This window comes from Barbatula barbatula, assembly GCF_947034865.1.
Source record: "Barbatula barbatula genome assembly, chromosome: 3".
Lineage (NCBI taxonomy): Eukaryota > Metazoa > Chordata > Actinopteri > Cypriniformes > Nemacheilidae > Barbatula > Barbatula barbatula.
Window position 1 is genome coordinate 16,763,867 of NC_136764.1, and position 20,916 is coordinate 16,784,782.

The 20,916-nt window shown below is 39.9% G+C and overlaps 1 protein-coding gene across 11 annotated transcripts in view; it reads right to left on the bottom strand.

Annotated features, from left to right (window-relative positions):
• Positions 1 to 20,916, bottom strand: part of eif4g1a (eukaryotic translation initiation factor 4 gamma, 1a) — a 31,742-nt gene that overhangs the window by 1,508 nt on the left and 9,318 nt on the right. The window contains exons 3-31 of one of the 11 annotated variants that reach the window (XM_079451764.1): positions 18,636 to 18,754; positions 18,467 to 18,550; positions 18,232 to 18,264; positions 15,685 to 15,864; positions 15,485 to 15,575; positions 14,086 to 14,234; positions 11,105 to 11,197; positions 10,908 to 10,989; positions 9,871 to 10,752; positions 8,417 to 8,502; positions 8,156 to 8,342; positions 7,771 to 7,904; positions 6,889 to 7,029; positions 6,399 to 6,803; positions 5,581 to 5,727; positions 5,260 to 5,496; positions 5,041 to 5,145; positions 4,679 to 4,948; positions 4,480 to 4,588; positions 4,276 to 4,381; positions 3,835 to 4,154; positions 2,949 to 3,079; positions 2,542 to 2,714; positions 1,849 to 1,974; positions 1,106 to 1,187; positions 907 to 1,005; positions 469 to 603; positions 269 to 350; positions 42 to 182 (exon numbers count right to left, since the gene is read on the bottom strand). In XM_079451764.1, coding sequence (XP_079307890.1) covers positions 42 to 182; positions 269 to 350; positions 469 to 603; positions 907 to 1,005; positions 1,106 to 1,187; positions 1,849 to 1,974; positions 2,542 to 2,714; positions 2,949 to 3,079; positions 3,835 to 4,154; positions 4,276 to 4,381; positions 4,480 to 4,588; positions 4,679 to 4,948; positions 5,041 to 5,145; positions 5,260 to 5,496; positions 5,581 to 5,727; positions 6,399 to 6,803; positions 6,889 to 7,029; positions 7,771 to 7,904; positions 8,156 to 8,342; positions 8,417 to 8,502; positions 9,871 to 10,752; positions 10,908 to 10,989; positions 11,105 to 11,197; positions 14,086 to 14,234; positions 15,485 to 15,575; positions 15,685 to 15,864; positions 18,232 to 18,264; positions 18,467 to 18,550; positions 18,636 to 18,710 — 4,885 coding nt within the window. In that variant the 5' untranslated portion in view covers positions 18,711 to 18,754. Of the gene's footprint in view, positions 1 to 41; positions 183 to 268; positions 351 to 468; positions 604 to 906; positions 1,006 to 1,105; positions 1,188 to 1,848; positions 1,975 to 2,541; positions 2,715 to 2,948; positions 3,080 to 3,834; positions 4,155 to 4,275; positions 4,382 to 4,479; positions 4,589 to 4,678; positions 4,949 to 5,040; positions 5,146 to 5,259; positions 5,497 to 5,580; positions 5,728 to 6,398; positions 6,804 to 6,888; positions 7,030 to 7,770; positions 7,905 to 8,155; positions 8,343 to 8,416; positions 8,503 to 9,870; positions 10,753 to 10,907; positions 10,990 to 11,104; positions 11,198 to 14,085; positions 14,235 to 15,475; positions 15,576 to 15,684; positions 15,865 to 18,231; positions 18,265 to 18,466; positions 18,551 to 18,635; positions 18,755 to 20,916 lie in introns of all 11 variants that reach the window. The other 10 variants (XM_079451761.1, XM_079451767.1, XM_079451769.1 and 7 more) reach the window with 10 other exon arrangements.

The following is a 20,916-nucleotide window of genomic DNA, read 5'->3' on the forward strand; positions in this document are numbered from 1 at the left end:
AAAAGGTTAAAAAAGGAGTTGGGAAAAATTAAGAAACTCACTGGCTGGCTGTTCCATCTGCACCATGAGAGCCTGGAGAGCGTAGAGCGCCTGCAGCTCCTTCGGTTCATCGGACAAGTACTTGTGTAACAGCATGGCCCTTTGCTTAATCTGCTCCACATCCACCTTGTAAGGGTTCTCACCTGTACAAGTATGCATAATGCAATTAAAACCAGGTTTGGTCAAACTGAAGAAAGTGGATCGGATCGCGCATGGAGGGTTCACTTACATATAATGGCCGACTGACACACAGACATCATCAGTGCCCGCACAAACTGATTGGAGCTTATCTGCTGCTCATCTAGGTTGGCCTTTAAAGGATAAAAACTGCAGTCAGGACACAGCACCATACCCTAAATTATTTTTAATTTCAACAGCCTAATGTTCGATTTAAGAGCCTTGAACCTCAGCCAAAGCAGACACGCTCACCTCGACCCAGTCATAGATCCTCTGGTTATTGGCTTTATCCTGCAACAACCTGTCCAAATGTTTACTCGGCTCTTCTGTAGTCAGCTCTTTCTTACTGGGCTTCTCAGACTCCTCACCCAGAGTGAACTCCATCTTCTGCAAACACAACATCTTAATGAGCTCCATACTGAAAAACATTCATTTATAGGCAAGAGTGGAATAAGCGCTTCTTAAATTGTCCTCTAAAGAAATGAGATGTAATAATTCACAAATCCCTTTAAAACTCTTAACTGCACATTCATTTTCTTAAACCAGCTGGGAAACTTATAATGGCATTTTTAGAAGATTTTATATCCTGCATTAGAAGGCAATGCTCTAAAACTCGCAATCCTTCTTTAAACATAGCCCAGAACAAAGGACCAGACAAAACAATATAAAAAATAACACTGCTATTAGTACCTTCTCTGTAACAAACTTATTGACATCCTCATCCTCAGGCAAGAAGTCTTTCCAGCTAAGTCCCGCCTCTAACCACATAACTCCAGCCTTTTTGTGACTCTGAAGATTACACAAAGAAACATTTATAAGATTCTTTGGGGTTTTAATATTGACGAATAATCTATTTAAATATGCAAATATTTAACAGCATAAAACTCACAAGTCCTTTGCAGAGAAGGTTAAGCATTTCAACCAGCAAGACAGCTGCTTTTCCCATAGGCAGAAGAGGTTTGGACACCTCCCTGTAAAACAGGATGTTTAAAACATTCTATTTACATACATTCACATATTTGCTTTCAATAGGACACCATAGACAAAGACTGTTAAAGGGGTAATTTGACACAGCTAAACGAATATTATCGTTTGTTTTAGATGTAATTCCATGTGTATACACGATTTAAGGTACACATAACGTGCATGTTTGTATCTCCTCTTTGCTCCGCCTCTCTGAAACGCACAGATTTTTTACAAAGCTCATCGCTTTGTAAATCGAGGTGTGCTATGATTGGCCAGTTAACCAGTGTGTAGGATTGGTCGAATACTGCAATCGTGTGATGGAACTGTAATGCCTCTTACCATATTTGAAACATCAGGCTGCAAAGCAATTGTACTGACAGGTACGCCCACCTTACGTGCTTATACATTTGGGCGATCTTAGTCAAATCTTACCACGAACTGACATAGATTTGTGGGGTGTGGTTATAAGAGGCGTTTCAGGCAGGTCTGGGTGGTCATTCGCTTTTAGATAGAATGCATATTTTGTGGGGACACTTTAATTTTTGCAATTTTACTTGTGTCTAATACACACATGGGCAACTTGTAACACACCCAAGAAACAGAAAAACACGTATTCACGCCAAAGACCCCGTTAAAAATCAAATTACTGTAGGAGCAGGTACTAACCCAAAGAGCTGGCCCATGGGGATGCCTCCCTCTTGTAACATGGGTGTGATGATCTCAGCCAGGTAAAGCCAAATATGCGGAATGTCAATAGCCATGTCATCAGCATTTTCTAGAATCTCCTGTAGTCTAGAGTAAACAAAGATCAATCGTTTAAGCCATCAATGCCTAAATAGCATGAAAAATCACACAACAAACCTTTGGCATGTAAGCAAAATCGTATAATGACAGCTGAATTTATATTACAGTCCAATAAAAAAAGGAAACATGATAAGGCGGACAATTAAGCTGTTATGCTTTTCAGTGGACCACAAATGTAGACCACTTTGAGGAGTAATTTCGATACAAGAACATAGTGTGTGAAGGTTATTAAGTTCCCATGCTATGGGAGCAATTCCTCATAAGTCATATTCTCTGATAATTGTGTCCTTGTTCAATTACAACACATGACAACCAATGACATCTGGAAAATTGCTTGTAATTATTAGACCCATCATAAATCTTCCAAAACCTGCCTGCTTACACCTGAGACCAGTTCATATTTATGTGTATATTTACCACCATGTCACAACACAAGACACATCTGTTCCTAAATTCCGCAATCCCATCAGTGTAGATCAGTGGCCCAGACACGAGCACAAAACAGAGGTCATCATTGGAACAGGTTATGACAACACAAAACTGCTATGAACTCACCCCTTATAGTACTGTTCGGGAGGAAGTATTCCAGCACTAACAAGCTTCTGAAACAGCAGACCTATGTGCTCTCTAGCAATGGTGCTTCGCTCCAGTGTGGATTCCACACCATTCCGTATGAACACAAAGAGCAGAGAGGAACTGTTCAGCTCCTGCACACATTGCAATGCCTCCTACAAACCAGTAAAAAGAGCAAAGTCAATGAAAGTGATCTCCAGATGCTTTGAAGTTTTAAATAATCGGGTAACAAAGCTAAATGTAATGACATGTTAAATGTTTGTAGACGATAGCTCCTCAGTTCCTCAATCCCATCAGTGTACATCAGTGGCCCAGACACGAGCACAAAATAAAGGTCATCAGTGGAGCAGAGCATATATTATTAAATAAGCATATCTGAATGCACGTACCTTAAGGTCATTGATGTGGAGATACTCTTCAATAATCGATTTAGACTTCTTATCCATCTCGTCCTCACTCAGGGCTGGTTTGGATTCAGTAGGAGGTGGTGGTGGTGGTGTAGGAGCTGATAAAGGAGACACTGAAAAAGAAAATAAGACCAGGGCCATCAGTTTAAGAACCTTTCTTACCCTCTTTTAACTACAAAATTAATCATTTATTTGCTCTAAATGTACTCTTGTAAAATGTTGTGCTCTAGTAGTAATTTAATCATTAGTTTTATTGTTATTAATGGTGATGATAGGGCACAAGTCACATCCACAACACCGTAATGAGATCACTGTTGGTCAAAACAAGTAGCATAAATGAGTGATTTTTTTTTAGCTAGTTTATTTTTATAATAATTAGTGGATTCAGGTTTTATTTCTTTTTTAAACTACTAATGGCAAATACCATCACGTTTATTACATAACTAAGTATTTTTCCATTTAGGTCCAATAAGCAATGAAAACATTTGAAAACGATATAGACGCTTCAGAAATCAATCGCATGGCAGAAGGCATTGGTTTTTATCTTGACTTCCGTTTGCGAGCATGCATATGAGCACATATGTGACACGCAGGAGTGGAAGTGGAGGTCTGATTTGATGATTCCATTGGTAGGCGAAATTATGAACTCGCACTGATATCAATAAGCTTTTTAAGTGATCTTTTTTCTGCAGTCAATCAGTCGGAGATCTGGCTTGTGCCAGTAAACTAAGCCTTGGAGGCAAGTCTGGAAGGAGCTGCGCAAACAGCGCAAGCTGGGCAGTTAACAATTCAGGTGTGTGTCATCTGTACTGCGTGAGCTCCAGTTATAAAGTCAGTTATAAACTGCTGCCAAATCGTTCATTCTCACCTGTATCTTTGCTTCTTTCACGATCACGACTGCCTCGGTCACGACTGCCTCGGTCACGATCACGACTGCCTCGGTCACGATTCTCTGTCATGCTGGCAACACGTCGTACAGAATCCCCTGGTCCACGGCTGTCACCTCTCCTCTCTTCGTTTTCACGGCTAAAGCTGCGTTTGGTGATTGTAGCACGTGGTCTGTCCATGCCTCTGTCCCGGTCATCACGCCTACCATCAAAGCGCTCAAAGCGATCTCGGTCCCGTTCACTTCGATCTCTGTCCCGTTCACTTCGATCCCTGTCACTACGATCCCTGCTGGAGCTATTTCTGCACAAAAGATGTGTGAAAACAATAGACGGTCAGAAATATGTTTTGCATGATCATGCAACACTGATGCTAGTGCGGTTTGGTACAAATTAGTTCAGAAAGAGCATTTAAAAAAGTTAACCTTTGAGGCACTCTCCGATCCGACTCCAGTGAGGATGATGATGCAGGTCCAGACTGCTGCAATGCAGAAAAGCGGTTGAGCGTGCTGGTGGCAGGTCTTCCCGTGTCTACGTCACATAAAAAAGGACAGCATTAGAATAGCAGTTACATAATGAATATCTGCATTTCTCCAATTAAAAAGTTAAATAAAACTCTGATAGTTCACCTTGTTCCCCAGTAGACTTTGCTCCAGAACCCCCACTGCTCCCTTTCCCCCAGCTTCCCCATGTTCCCTTTCCTCCCGGGGCCAGCAGCTGGTTGTTGAAATCACCAGGCTGCAAAGAACCAAATAAACAAAAACACGTTTAAGCACATTCATCAAAAACTCTTAACTACACATAATTTGCCATGTTAAAAATCTTCACCTTTGTAATTTTACTGAGACGGCTGGTGTCAATGGGTCTGTTCTTGGTGGTGATAGGCACTATGTTCCAGCCCTCATCCTGCGTTTGGCTACCACGTCCCCCTGAAGAGTGCGGAGCACCGCGTCCGCCTCGTCCTTGGCTGGAGTCCTTTTTAGTCAGCAGTTGTTGCTGCACTTTGGCCTGTTCTCTGTGTTCCTCCATCTCAGCCTCTTTATGGATCTGATCAATGGTCTTGGGACCCTGCTCTCCTCTTCTGGGCACCCAGTTGTTCTGTGTGAGACAGACCATACGCAGTTAGGAAAGAGAGAAAAGATCTGCAAGAGGAAACTTTTTCAAGTCAGGTATCCAACGCATGTAGGTACCCGTCTCAGGTCTATAACGTCCTGAAGCATGAAGCGGATTCTAGAAGACGTCTTCCTATCCTTAATGATCTTCTCCATCTGGTGGAAGTATTGATCCATGCGAGGCTGCAAACAAATGACTTTGAACCTCTCTGTGGCTGACCATATGGTTAGATTTGACAAAACAAACAGACTGCCATTAAACAAGGTAATGAGTGTTAGCTACAGCATGTGCTTTACCTTGGCCTTTTCAAAGTCTAGGTCTTTGCCAATGGTAGACAGAAGTCTGCACAGGCACTCTAAACTCTCTTCATCGTGGTTCTTCAGGAGCTTTACGATACAGTCATGCATGATGGGCTCTGTCAGCATTTTCAGCTTGAACAGTTCTCCAATGAACTTGATGTTGCCAAGCGACCTTCTGCGTGCCTTGTCCTTAGACTCCTCCAACTCATCCTTCAAACGCTGACGCTCCTCTTCCTGTGGGGAAAAGGGCAAAAGTTTTTAAATGAACACTCAAATTTGAAAATATTTTGTACAGGTCTTTTAATATATACACGTTACCTCAGTGGAGGCATCCAGCTCTTTTTGTTTTTGCTCAAAAATCTCGTCATCATCTTGATCTTTTTCAAACTCCTTCTGACAACGATTGAGCAGTAGTTTGCGGAAATTCACAGTGACTCCTGGTTTATCTGAAGTGGGGACTTTAAGCTAAAAGACAAGATGGACAAATGTTCTTTATAAACAAAATATGCATGAAGCAAATAGGAAACAAAATTGGGCCTGAATGTTTCAATAAATAGCAGTTTAAACTTTAATGTACTGTCAACTTTGATGTCAAGATAAGTTTGTTGGTTTTTATATACTAATCTGGGATTCATTTTTATTGACCGCCTCTCTAGCAAGTTAAAAGTTAGCGCACCAAATTGTCCATGCACCAACACAGATGCTTCACTTTTGGGTAAACTACCTTTAAAATGCATGATGTCATCATTTCTCACCCACTTATTTTAAACCTGTATGACTTTCTTCTGCAGAACACAGAAGATGATATTTTGAAGAATGTTGGTAACAGAACAATGGCGGTACCCATTCACATCTATCATATGGACACAAAACCAATGCAAGTCAATGGATACCCGCATTGTTTGATTTTCGATTATTCTTTAAAAAAATGAATATGTTAAGTCAAATAGGTTTGAATAAGTCAAATAGGTTTGAAATTACAGGAGGGTGAGTAAATGATTCTCATTCAACAATAAAGAAAAACACGGGTTTCTCAGTTCCTCAATACCATGTAGTTCAGTGGCCCAGACACAAGCACAAAACAGAGGTCATCGGTGGAACCATTAAAAGAAAAATAACTCCCAGATGTTACTCACCCCCATAAGACAGCGGCACATGTTGGCATAAGCTACAGAAAAGTTGGGTTCGGAGATGGCTTTCTCGAAGGTTAGGTCAATGACGCCCTTCAGTCTCTCTTCTGTGTCTATGGTGAGCTCCGTCACCTGCTTCATCAGCTGCTGAAACATCTGCGGCGTGAGTTTGTTAAGGATGCTACGCACGCGGCGGAACAGCTCCTTTGTTTTACCAGCCTCTGAATCGTCCTCATCCTCCACATCGCGGCTTTTGACTTGCTTCTTAACCGAGGGTGTCCAAGCATTCGTGGCCTGATTGAGTTCCACGTTGTCTTTGAGAGAAAGGCTGGTGATGATCTTGGGGTTGCGGCTGATTTGGTCTTTCCCTCGCCCAGGCTGAGGGCGCCGACCAGACTGAGAGGGGTGCATCTGTAGAATAAAAAAAATTTATCTTAAGCAAGCACTCGCTTTACTTGCATTTGAAGAGTAAAAGTAAAGGAAAAAAGCAACTGACCGGTCCTCGTCCTCCTCCTCCTCCTCCTCCTCCTCCTCCTCCAGATGACTGTCTGCCCAAGTTAGCATACGAAGGTGTGAAGTCAGGCCCACAGTTCATCAGAGTCCTTGGATCCAAGGGCCGCAGTGGGGTTTTATTTGCCTGTCACGCAAACAGTAGGAGGAAGAGCGTGAGTTAAAGTATGATTTTAGGACCTAGAGCAGGGGTCGGCAACCTTTGCGTCCAAAAGAGCCATTCTAGGCATTTAGATGTTAGCATTTTTGTCAATGGCAAGAAGTGGGAGTGTTGCAATATGAGAGTAGTATTGCGGGCGCTGCTTTAGTTAGACTTAAGCTTTTCCGGTGAGCTTTTGTTTTGGCAGTGTTTGATGAACAGCCACAAGAGCCTTACTCTCCGCATACAGACATTATGCGTAAACATTATGAGAAGTGCGCTAGCCAGACAGGATTTAAACTATGCAAGCTAAAGACCTAAAAGTTTGGTTTAAAGACGGAAAACGTACCAAGCAGAATGTTCTCACTATTCCATTTCTAACACATGCAAAAAGTGTTCGGCGCTTTCTAACATCAGTCAAAGCAGAAATAAAACCGCTGCTCTCTGTATTGTTTTTCTGGGTGGGTAGATGTTTATGCTTCTTCAAATATTTCTGATAATAGAAATCAGGACAGAAGGGGTAAAAAGTGGAAGGAATTGACGGATTACAGCATCAGGGGTAAACAGGCATGTGCCTCTTTCGTCCAGTTGTGATCTAATTGAACAGATCGCATCTTAATATCAGAATAAAGACGGAAGGGAGCCGCAGCAGGGGGGCAGAAGAGCCACAGGGTTGCCGACTCCTAACCTAGGCTTTTAAGCCTAGTTAGATTAAGATGGAAACATCACCTTGTCCAACACCACATCACTGATGTGTGGCAAACCCTCAGGCTTGTGCATGCTAGCGGTTCTGAATTGAAAGCCGAGCAGGAACTCCCGATCATATCGCTTCTTCTCCTCTGGGTCGATAGGCTTCCACTGCTCTGTAAGAATTACAGTAAAAAAACATTAAAACACCCGTTTATATAGGACAACCAATAAAGGGCTTCACCAACACCTACTTAGGGGTTTGACTTGTCAGTGAAGCCTTACGTATGCATGGGGTTGATGACAATTTCTAACTAAACAAATGTCATCTTCAAAAAATTCAAGTCTTAGAATTTTCAACTATCACTTTCAACTATCATAGTACAGACCAATGTTCTCATATTCGACCACTGAATGACTTTCTAACCTTCTTTATACTGATACTTCTGTTCCACGGGTTTGGGTGCCTCTGGCTCAATATTTTCTGAGTCAAGTTTATCCTCCTTGTCCTCCCATGTTTCATTAGTCTCCTCTGGTGGCGAAAGAGGGGCTGGAACCGGGGAGGGCGCTTTCTGAGGAACCTCTGGCTCAGGGGCAGGTTTCTCCTCCTCTGGCTAAAATAGGTACATAAGATTAGGCATAAGCAAAGACATGAATGCGTGTCGACTGCTCCGTCACAGATACAAACCTCTTTAAAGGCATCTAGGACATCTCCCACATCTTTCTTATTTAGATCCTTTTTCTTTTTCTTCTTTGGCACGGATGTCACAGCAGCTAAGCGAGGAGAAAGACTCAAGTCAGGCATGCTCTTGGAGATGACTGACAATGTCAACTTAGTTGGGGACATATATTAGCCCCCTTGGTAAATATGAGCAGAAAATGCTGTGAAAATAAATCTGCATTGTTTCTCCTCTTGATCTTTTTTTTTTTTTTTTTAAATCCTACATTTCATCCAAGTATCAATTAAAAGTGGGGGGATATCACATTATAAAAATGTTCTCTCTAATACACACTGGCCACAATTATTAGTCCCCCTTTAATTATTTTTGCTACCCCCATCTGCAAGAAAGGTTGAAGAATACTTGACAAGTGATCTTAGACCATTCCTCCATACAAAATTTATCCAAATCCTTCAAATGTTGGCGGTCCCTCTTCTTCAGTTCATCTCATTCAATTTCTATGGTGTTAGGATCAGGGACCATGAATGACTATAGCATATACTTAATTTTTGTGCTCCGTGAGTTATTTAATTGATTTTGACATTTATTTTGAACTAGTGTGCTAATGTTACCACAACCCATTTTAAGATTTCTAGCAGAGCAAGTCAGTTTAGGATTTATCTATGATTATTAGTCAGTTTAGGATTTATCTATGATTTTTATTATGAAGATATGACACGATGCCATGTATCTAAACAAGATGTCCAGAACCTCTGGTATAAATATAGGTCCCCAACAATAAAGATCAAGTGGTATATTTAACTCTGGACATGGGGCAATTTTTTATGCCTGTGTGCACCAAACCCATTTTTCTGATTTCTACAATTTCCATCTGTGATCCTTAATGCACAGTGAAGATATTCATTTCAGTGGCCTAAGACAATACAGACACACATTCTCTTTCAGGCAGATTTGCAACATTTCCAGTCAATTAAAACTTCTTGATCATTGCGCTGATGTTGAAAATGAGAATGTTTTTTTTTTAAACTATTCTCTTAAAGCCACTGTGTCTTATTTTGTGTAGCTAAAAAAATATTTTGCTGCACATAACTAAATTCTTTGGTTTTACCTATTGTGATGAATGATTAAGGGGATTTGTGTTCATTAATGTTTCTTTCCTGTGCAAAAAATAGTAATACATGTTTTAATCACATTGGTGCACTTAGAAAATGTAATAATCAATGGGAATATACTTGATAGATTTTACTCTTAAGAATTTCTGGGGGTGCTTGAGGCCAGTGTGTATTAGAGTAAAAAATTAATTTCCTAATGTGATTTCCCCCCACTTTCAGTGGTTTTACAATGAATTCACTTGATTTAAAAAAGATCAAAGGGAGAAAATAAAAAATTGATTTTTTTTGTCATATTTACCAAGGGGGGGCATATTTTTGTCCCCCAGTGTACTAAGATTTTTTTTACATACCTTGCATAGTTGTCTCCTCAACAGGGCAGCTTGTTGCAGGGGTGGGGATCTCTTCTGCCTTTTGCTCTTCAACCTCTTCCTCCATTGGTGCTTTCGCAGCAGTAAGGAAGCTCTGCTGGACCTGAGGAACCGCTGGTTCTGCAACTGTATTAGTTGAGCACTCGGGCTCCGCATCAGGAGGCGCTTCAGAATCCTGAGACAAACCGTTTAGCAAAGGCTGTTCCGTTGACTCAAGGGCTGACTCGGCAACCAATGTTAATGTGGTAGCAGACATTGCATCCTTAGAAACTTCGTCACTGCCATTAGCTACAGCAGAAGCCTCCACAGAGGTGGAGATGATGGTAGCTGAGTAAGAGTCTGATGTTGGCTTTATGTCAACCACAAGTTCTGACTCTTTCTCCTTAGCTACCTCTAGCTCCTCTTCTACAACTCCAGAAGAAGTCTGCTCCATTTCAGCAGAAGACTCTTCAGACTCCTCCTGATCAGGGGCTTCTGGGACAACAGGAGCATCTACACTGTCAGCAACTTGTGCCTCTGGCTGTTTAGGATTGTTTGTTAGAGAAGTCAAAACAGGTGGAGGTGCATAGGATGCTGCGGCAATAACATCAGGGTCATCTCTAGACGGAATGGAAACCTTGCCAATGGGTGAAGCAGGTCTGACCTCTGACACTGGTTTAAAATCGGTGTCCGAAAGTGCAGCGGGGGCTTGCTCTGGTGTTTTTGATGGAGGAGGGGTGGGGACAGCTGGAGGAGGGGTGGGGACAGCTGGAGGAGGGGTGGGGACAGCTGGAGGAGGGGTGGGGACAGCTGGAGGAGGGGTGGAGACAGCTGGAGGAGGGGTGGAGACAGCTGGAGGAGGGGCTACTGGCTCGGTTTGATCATCTGAGGACCAGGAAGAGTAAACAGAAACACCAATCAGTTGGAGTAAACTGAGAATAACTCCACAAAACATTTAGAAGGAAGTCAATGTGATAAGACTCTTCTGTTTTGAAATTCAGTTTGGACGAAAATCTGATGGGTTAAGAAAGCCCACTGACCAGATCCGATCACGAAAGAAACAGGCAGCACACGTTCACCATTGGTCTGAACAGGACCTCCAGGAGACTCTGGACCATCAGTCTGACAAAAAAAGTCAGTTCACTTAAACATGCATTTTAGTCTAAAACTAGGCTTAAGACCCATCTAATGTGACAACAAGCCTGATTAAAAATCATAAATGCATCAATCAACATACCTGTGGAGGAGTGGGTGTGGAGGTCGTTCGCCCACCAGACATAATCTCTTCTGTGATGTCACGTCCTCCCTGGTTAGGGTCACGTATTATGATCTGTTAAAACACAAATACGTGATTAAAGGCAGAGCAGATCATTTGGATGCAAAATATGTTGACTGATAATGTACACATTATTTCCCTTGTTTTACCCTACACCTTTCACAGACGATATACAGGTGCTGGTCATATAATTAGAATATCATCAAAAAGTTTATTTTTTTCTATTTTTTTCAAACTTGTATTTTATATTCATTCATTACACACAGACTGATATATTTCAAATGTTTATTTCTTTTAATTGTGATTATTATTACTGACAACTAATTCATATTTTCTGAGATAAAATATTTTGAATTTTCCTATTGTGAAAAGGTTAAATATTGAAGACACCTGGTGCCACACTCTAAACAGCTAATTAACTCAAAAGATCTGCAAAGCCTTTAAATGGTCTCTCAGTCTAGTTCTGTAGGCTACACAATAATGGGGAAGACTGCTGACTTGACAGTTGTCCAAACGACCATTGACAACTTGCACAAGACAAAATGTCATTGCAAAAGAGGCTGGCTGTTCACATAAATAGAGGGAAGGAAAAGATGTGGTAGAAAAGTGTACAAGCAATTAGGGCTGCAACAACGAATCGATAAAATCGATAAAAATCGATTATTAAAAACGTTGGCAACGAATTTCATTATCGATTCGTTGTATCGCGCGACTATAACGCGCGCCACATGTTTGAGTGGCGTGAGCGTGGCGTTTCTGTTGCGTGTCAGCTCTGTGGCGGCTGCGTCGTGTTTTCTGTATCTTTGCACACCAGCACCGTGCCTGACGCGGCGCTGGCGCGCTGCTGCTGCTATAGGTGACATAGAGGGAGGCCGCCGACAGACAAGGGTCTTGTATATTCACGACAAGTTTAAACTTTTTTCACATAACCTACACCTTCCAAAATCCGAAAAATGAGTAAGTAGGCTGTCTGTTTATTTAAATAACATTTCCAAATGTTTTGTAGCTTTATTATCTGATGTTGGACCGTCACTCAGATGACACACTAGACTACGTTGTTATTGTAGTGTGTCATATTTTTTTCCTTTTTTAATCACATTGTTAAGAGCATAAAAAACAAAAATAATTCAGTCACCAATACATTTTGGGGTTTAATACGAACCACAATTCGTATTAAGATGATTCTCAGATATGTTATTAAAGATGTAACATAATCAATTGATGCACGAGTTTACTTTATGCAATATGTGTTTAAGATGGACATAAATTAATATTCCCATTCAATGCAATGTATCTTTTCATTGGATAGCCTAAGCATTTTCTTGGAGGAAGATTTTATGGAAAAAAGTAGTTAATTGGAGTATTCATTTGCAACATTTTAGTAATAATATCTCATACTTAATAGGAATATTAATGTATAATTTATTTCAATATTCACTTGTTGTTTGTCCAAAAATGCATTATAAACATGATTTAAGTCCTGATGTTTTCTACAGTGGACATGTAAACCCCGTAACGTGTAGATGTTGGTTTAATGAAATTCAATTTGAAAATACGTTCAAATAAATGATGATTAGCTTTCAAACATCAAAATGGCATTCATTAATATGTATTCGTGTACAAAATTACATATAAACATCTTTTCCTATTCTATTTTGCCTGGAAACGCTTCCAACACGCTTGCGTGTCTCGTGAAAAATAGGCGTCGATTCAATTCCTAGCATGCACGCGTTTTCCGTGCGGCTCGTCTCACGCAGGCAGTGTGCAAGCTCTAACCTGTTAACATGGGAGCCGATTTAAAAACGGTCACGCCAGGCTTCTGAGACACTCACGCCACGCATCTAGTGTGTCACAGGACTAAAAAAAGTTGATCGCGCCGCGCAGCATAGCGGAGAAAAAATACATTAAAAAAGCAGAGCGGAGGTAGAGGAAAGACCATCAGAGAGACCCGAAAAAATTCCAGAAAAAAACAGCAAACCATGAGAGGCTTCTTGATGGGAAATGCATCATGTAAACCACAGCCAGCTGTAATAATAATATAATAAGTAATAATAAAGCTTTTGAAATATGTTTTGCAATGTCAGTTCTATTTTTCAATAAAGGGTTGAAAATGAATGCTTTTAAAAATTTGTATCCGATTCATCGATTAATCGAACAAATAATCGACAGATTAATCGATTATTAAAATAATCGTTAGTTGCAGCTCTACAAGCAATAGGGATAACCGCACCCTGGAGAGGATTGTGAAACAAAACCCATTCAAAAATGTGGGTGAGATTCTCAACGAGTGCACTGCAGCTGGAGTCAGTGTGTTTCAAGACATGGGTTTCAGATGTCGCATTCCTTGTGTCAAGCCACTCCTGAACAAGAGACAGCATCAGAAGAACCTCGCCTGGGCTAAAGACAAAAAGGACTGGACTGCTGTTCTCTGATGGAAGTAAATTTTGCATTTCCTTTGGAAATCAGGGTCACAGAGTCTGGAGAAAGAGGCTCACAATCCACGTTGCTTGTGGTTCTGCTGACCAACGTTATGGAGCCCCAACTAAGTATTGAGTGCTGTACATGCTCATACTTTTAATGTTCATACTTTTCAGTTGGCCAAGATTTCTAAAAATCCTTTCTCTGTATTGGTCTTAAGTAATATTATAATTTTCTGAGATACTGAATTTGGGATTTTCCTTAGTTTTCAGTAATAATCATCAAAATTAAAAGAAATAAACATTTGAAATATATCAGTCTGTGTGTAATGAATGTATTTAAAATACAAGTTTAACTTTTTGAATGGAATTAGTGAAAAATCTACTTTTTGATGATATTCTAATTATATGACCAGCACCTGAGCAATTAGAAAAATAACAATGTTTCACTTAACTTATTGATTGCCTACTCTGCCATTAAGTAACAAAGTGAAAATTTGACAAAAAATATTCTTTCCCACCCACCTGTTTGCGCTCCCTCTTGACTGGTCCCGTCTGCTGAGGAGGAGCTTGCTGTGGAGGAGGGGCCGGCTGCTGTTGTGCGGGGCTCATCATGACAGCTGTGTTGGCCACTGATGTGGAGTACTGCTGTGGTGCCGGGTAATAAGCACCCGCTGGAAGAGGAAAAAGAAACCAGTCAGCTCATTAGTAGTGGCTTTTAAACGCATGCAAAGTCCTCCACCCATCAAACACCTCCTGATCCTGAGGAAGGGATGGGAATATATTCATAAATCAATAAGAAAGCTGACTGCTCCGATTTAAGGTCTCAGACAACATTTTTTGGGGTTAAAGGGCAGAGTAGAGTTTAAATTAGGAGGTGCATGCTTCCTGTCGGGTTCGAATACGACCAGCTAGCCCAAGGTGCGGATAGAGTTGTAACAAGCAGCCCAGTGGCTTCAGACTCACCAGGGTAACGCTGGGAGGTGAGAGGAGCTCCATGCAGCGAGAGACGTCCATTCTCTCTGCCCGCAACTCTCCCCCCACCCCCCCGCCTCTCCCTCCCTGCCAGAGAGGGATCTGAACTCAGCCAAAACAAGTAAGGCAAAGAGAAAAGACAGAAGAGGGAGAAAGAGAAAAAGATGGAGTGTAAGTAAGAGACAACACGAAGCAGCAGATTAAGAGCCGGGTAGAGAACCGATTATCTCTGTAGAAAAAAATAATGCTAGGTGTGTAGTGTGGTTAGTTGGAACATAAACTTGCTAAAAACAAATTTTCAGGACTACCACTACCAAGTGACCGTATTTCAGGTGGGAACGGGGTGTTGAAAACTAAGTTACTAAAGCAAAAATATAAGATACATGCAACAGTTTCACAAAAAAAGGGACCTCCTATTTAATGCCAAGTTAATGCAAGCTCTAGAGACAAGTGCAACAAACAAATGCTTAAAGGAACAGTTCACCCCAAAATTTAAATTTTGCCTCATTTACTCACCCTCGAGTTGTTCCAAATCTGTGTACATTTCACAGAGAAAGATATTTTAAAGAATGCTTGTAACCGAACAGTTCTATGCCACCATTTCCTACCATAGTAGGATATATTGCTTTGTAAATTTCTTTGCTCTGTTGATCACAAAAGGAGATATTCTGAAGAATGTAGGAATGCAAATAGTTATGGGGTAATTCTTTCTACTATGGTATTCAATGGTGGCTAAGAAGTGTTTAGTTACAAGCATTCCCTCAAATGTCTGTCTCCTACAAAGATTTGGAATAAATCGAGGGTGAGTAAATGACAAAATTTTGGGGTAAAATGTCCCTTAAAATTAATAACAAAAGTGCAGATTATTTAGATCTGAAACTGTAACGAGAGGTTTAGGAGACTTCAACAATCAAGGGAGGCCCAGAGCAGAGCCTCTTACCATATGTACCGTATTCAGCTGGACTGGTTCCAGGGTAGAAACTTGCAGATCCACTGGGTACCTGGTACTGCTGAGCCTGGGGCATGTATGGGGCACGGTACTACAAGGAAAAAGGAAACGTTACAGTCAGACAATAATTACTAAAACAATTAACATATGAACAGCGAAACATCCAAGAGCTTTGGTGCAAATAAAAAGCTATAGGTTACCTGTCCATGTATGAAGAAAGCGTGGCCCTGAGGGTTGGCATATGGCAACTGTTGCTGAGGAATCATCATCACCTGTGAGGTAGGTTGGTAGACGTGAGTGGGTCCAACAGACCGTGGGGTGTTGTTGGGTGGGACCCGGGGGCCACTGCCTTGCATGTTGGGCCTGTTGTAGTATGTCTGCTAAAGGAGAGCGAGAAACATTTTAAAAACACATCCTGCACATCACATCATTCAACTTCACCAATAAGTGTAAAGGTAACTACAATTTATTAATGTCCCATCTTCCAATGATTTTAAAGAGCTGTGTTGGTTGTTTGGGATTAACAGTACCATACTCACAACCAAGCATACTTTTCAAGTCTTTGTAGGAATGATGAGCGCTGCTAAAAACTAGCTCAGTTACAGTTCTCAGTTACATGATCCAAGTAAACACCAAGTATAAAGACTAAATGACAACAACAAAAATCTAATTACAGGTGTTAGTCAACATGAAATTATAAAATCATAGCTCAAATCTGTTCCACATAATTCCATGTTGACTGTAACGCATGCTTATGACTCTCAGAACACTGGAAAGTTTTATTTGTGGACAGACGGAGGGAGATAAGAGCAGTTACCTGCAGTGACCTGAATCCACCCTTCAGCCACACAAAACAGCAGAAGAAAGAGTGCAGAGAAGATGTGTGTGAGAGACAAAGAGACAACAAGCAGCAGTCAATATGGTAGCCATCAGCAGTGAAAGCACGCGTTACGTATGCATTAGGGATGTGCGTGATTCGTCTAGACGTTTAAACGGTACAGCTCCTACTAGTCGACACCGAAAACATCAATATATTATTAATTCAAATTACTTTCCTTTTAATGTTTTGTTTAAAATCATTCTAATAACTAAACAATGTTTGAAAATTAAGTTTTTAAAAGTTTTAATTTTAGGTTAGCTCTAGAGTGTGTTTCCTTTATCCCAATTGCAGTGCAAATATAAATATTTTAATAAAGACAGATTGGCGCTATTTGATGGCAGAATGAACTGTAAATACAGTGGATGGAACTTAAGCACACTCAAAACTGAAGCGAGAATGTCTGTTTCTAGAGTTACAGAACTTTGAAATTTCTTTTGATTATGTTTATCACAAAAAAACGCTTGAATAAATGCAATCGCTTAGCACGGTTATCTGTGTGCTTGCAGAGAGTGCGCGGATTCCTTAAACTAAGTTATTGCTCACAAACATTGAGCAGACATTCATCCGAGCATAATGCTTGCATTTCCTCAACAAGAACATGTCAAATAATCTAATCATAATAACTCATGTGTTTAGCCTACTGTATGCATGTTCTATAAATTAGCTAATATGGGCAGTCTGCTTTATTAGCGTCTCTGCACAAGATCAAATCCGTTCTTCTGTAGCCTACTTCTTCTGTACTTTTTGTTTACACACATTGCTCTCTGCCTTATAGATAAAAAAGACGCCTTTACTTGCATTTAATTAAATTAAATTTGATTACTAGAATTGTTTTTTAGGACTCTAGAGTTCCAAATAAATCAGATAGGAGGAAATTAAATTGATTTTAAGGTTGTTTCGCCTACATATTTTAAGCCCAGGCAGAGCAAACAAATGCTCATTGCGTCACTGACTGGATTGTTTTAGGGGATGCAAGCAAAGATGGCGCATCAACAAAAGCAGTAATATTACTGATCATAACGTAAGGCAAGTGGAACACAAACTGTAAAATCCAATATTTAATGAAGCTAAAACAGGCATGATTAATACATTCTAGTCTTTATAATGTATTAGATATGCCCTACACAAAGTTTTTGGAACGCCTTCTGGGGCATTCGTTTTCGAGTAGTCGACTACACGGTTACAAAACTTGTATAAACGACTGTCAAGTTAGAAGTAGCGCACATCCCTAGTATGCATAGTTAAGAGAAGCCTTAGAACTGTAGCAAAAGTCAGACACCATGTGACAGAGAACAAATCAACTCAAGATGTCAATGGTGATCTGATGAAACGCAATTAATAAAACACAATTGTTACAGAAATACGAGAAATTAAGGATTTTGGTTTGGTTAACAGTTCTTGGTGTGGCTGATAGGGACGGAAACCCTGCAAACACTCTCAACAATGTTTCTTGCATATATTTAAGATACAGAATAAAAAATGTTGCCGGTCGATAAAATGATCAGGGCCTTTGTGCTCTGTTTATCGAAAATGTAAAGAGACATCATCAGTTTGATGTTCAATATTAATAGTCATTATTTGAATTAATAACATTCAGAAAGTTACGAAATAATTTAATCTTTAGAATTTGTTTCGGCAGATATTACTCACTAACCGTATCTGTGCATCTAGTATTTAATGTATATTAAATATGTGTGTGTGTAGGGTTCCCAACCCTACTGACATTGGTTAAGAAAACACAGAAAGAATTGAAATACAGGGAGCCTTAATGCAAGAAATCCTGTTTTGTTTGCAACTTTTTGGATTTTTATATAACGACAAGAATTTTTCAATCAAGTGCGCGCCAGTTTATGAAAATTGGAAGTACCTGTTGGTGTAAAACACGAGGGCCTGGGGCAAACTGGGAGGAGAGTAAAGATTAAAAGGTCAAAGTTCAGATGCACAAAGGAAATGGACACTGCCACACATGCACAGTTTTCCTCAAACACGAGTTGAGAATTTAGCAGGGAGGCACACATAGCTTAGCCACAAAACACACCGAATGCTTTGTTGGTGGTGAATAGTTTTCTATGGAAACCTAAGCAGGGATAAAGGTGGTGTACCTGTCTGGGTTGCGAAGCGGTGTTCATTTGTGGAGACGGGCCAGGATAGACAACAGAGGGAGGCTGGCCTTGGGGATAGGCAGCCTGCAGAAGACATTGAAACTGTGAAATAAGTACTCAGATGTGCCGGGTTATGTTCCTGTTCAAAAACCAAGCTTTTTGGTTCCACCTGTGTCAGTCCTGGTGATTGGGCAGGGTGGGGAACAGAAGGGGGTCCTGTGATAGGCTGTGGTGGTTTATTCATTTCCTGTGGTTCTGCATGAGGGGGCCTCACACCTTCCTGCCAAACTAGCGAATCAGCAAAACATGCTCAATAATGGGTTACAACTAGGGATGTTAATGATTAATTGAGGAACGATTAACTGTCGAAAATTATTTACTCAATAAAACTTAATCGTTGAGCTAGGTCATGCGCAAAACACACATAGCAAACACGAGGAGAAATTTAGCGAACACACTGGAGATCATTAAATTAAAGCTGAAAATGTCCACTGCAAACATTGCGATGCTGTATTAAAATACAACACAGCAACGACCACAATAATTGATCCCTTGAAAAAATTGCATCCAGCAGTCTCCGTGACTGGATCTGCACAGCCTACAATAACCTCCATTTTTAGCCAGTAAATCATCTGTTCAAAAGGCAGAAGTCCAACCCAAAGCCAAAATAAACAATACAGCTCAGGAACATGAATAAATAAAAAATGATATAACACTGTCGGGTTTTGTCTTCACGTTCCAACGCAACTCATTCAGTGGACAGCCTTATCGGGTAGGCCTATTATATTAGATATTAATCAGCTAATCATTTACCTTAACCGTTACATTTAACTAGGGATGGGCATTTCTCTATTTCATATTTGAGCTAATAAAAAACAAATATTTTTTTATTTAAATTAAGTTAATAAAGACTTAATTGTTCTCACAATTTCACATTAAGCTTATAATTATCTTTAAATATTCATAACGCATTCATATTATATCCTATATATAGGTTTTTAAATGCTGAAAAAATTTGATACTTTGAAACAAAATAAAAATAGTATAATATACGTACAAAGCGGTCTAATACAAAAATAAAACAAACAAAACGTAATGTACATCTTGTTTATTTTGTTTTACATGTTCTTGATAAGAAAAACAAGCATATAGGTCTATTTTACTCTGGTGAAACTCTGTTCAACAAGCCGACAGATAAGTTGGCAGCTGAGAAAACGCGCTACTCCTCTCTAATTCCTTGCAAGAAAACCCAGATCTGACAAGAATATCTGGCGTTTATATAATATATTTTATATAATATAGTTTATAATTTTGATGGCTTGATACCTCCATGCCGACTGCGAAGATCCTAAAAAAATCTCAACAAATACAGAGCCATAGTGTTTGTTTCCCTGTTTATTACGTGACAGTCATCTGAGGCAGATATTTCCTGCTGATCAGCACCGCATATAAATATTTTCTTCTTGTCGTTCACGATCAGTGTCCATCTTGTTTAGCTTTGCATTGCATTTGCATCAAATTATTTCAACTAAGGTAAGGAATCACAGCGCATTATAAAAACAAAAAAAGCATCCTTGCGAATTTCTTTACTTTAAGGCGATAAGACTATTTGAACATCCTTCGAAGGAAAATTCTTCTATGAAAAAAGGTGCCAGTTTTATGCTTAGGCCAAATTCATTGACATTAGTTGCAGCGAAATGTACATTTCTATGTTTCAATGTTTTTAACGAACGACAAATTTACACAGAACAACCTCTCCAAACAAGTTATGGCAATAAATGAATTATTGTTAATCATGTAGGCCTTTATATACGTAATGCAAGTAATATTAATGAATTGTCAACCGTTTTTAAACATTTTAATATGGCGATACAAGCTGAGCATAAGCAATCCAGGAATCCGGTGTGTAAACTTAAAATATTTAAACTAGCTTGCGATATGAGTGAACAAAGATTTAGGAACACATACAAATTATTTTTAATATTTTCTGAATATTATAAAATCATTACAAATGAAGTGAAGCATGACAACTCTAGGGTCTTCTGTAGCAGTTACTTAACCCTGTGGTGATGCAGTTTTATTCTTATAAAGTATTCTTATGGGATTTTACATTTTCAAATAGTTATCGCGGATCGAATATTTGAAAATTCTTGCACATCCCTATACATGTTTCATACGGCGCCTTGACCACGCCTCCCTCTCACATCATAGTGAACAAATTAAAATGTGGCTGGCCGCATGTAATATACAAATGTTATCATATTAGATACGCAGGTTAAAAGACATTCGAGAGTAAAAGCGTGTTTTTTTTTCAAATTCCCCAGAATGTCAGTGATGTGCACATTCATTTTGTAAAGAAACACTTAAAATATAAAATTCTCTTACACAGACACACGCAAGGAAATTAATAGTCTCGCATGAAACTTCCAGAATGCGCATTAGAGTTTGCG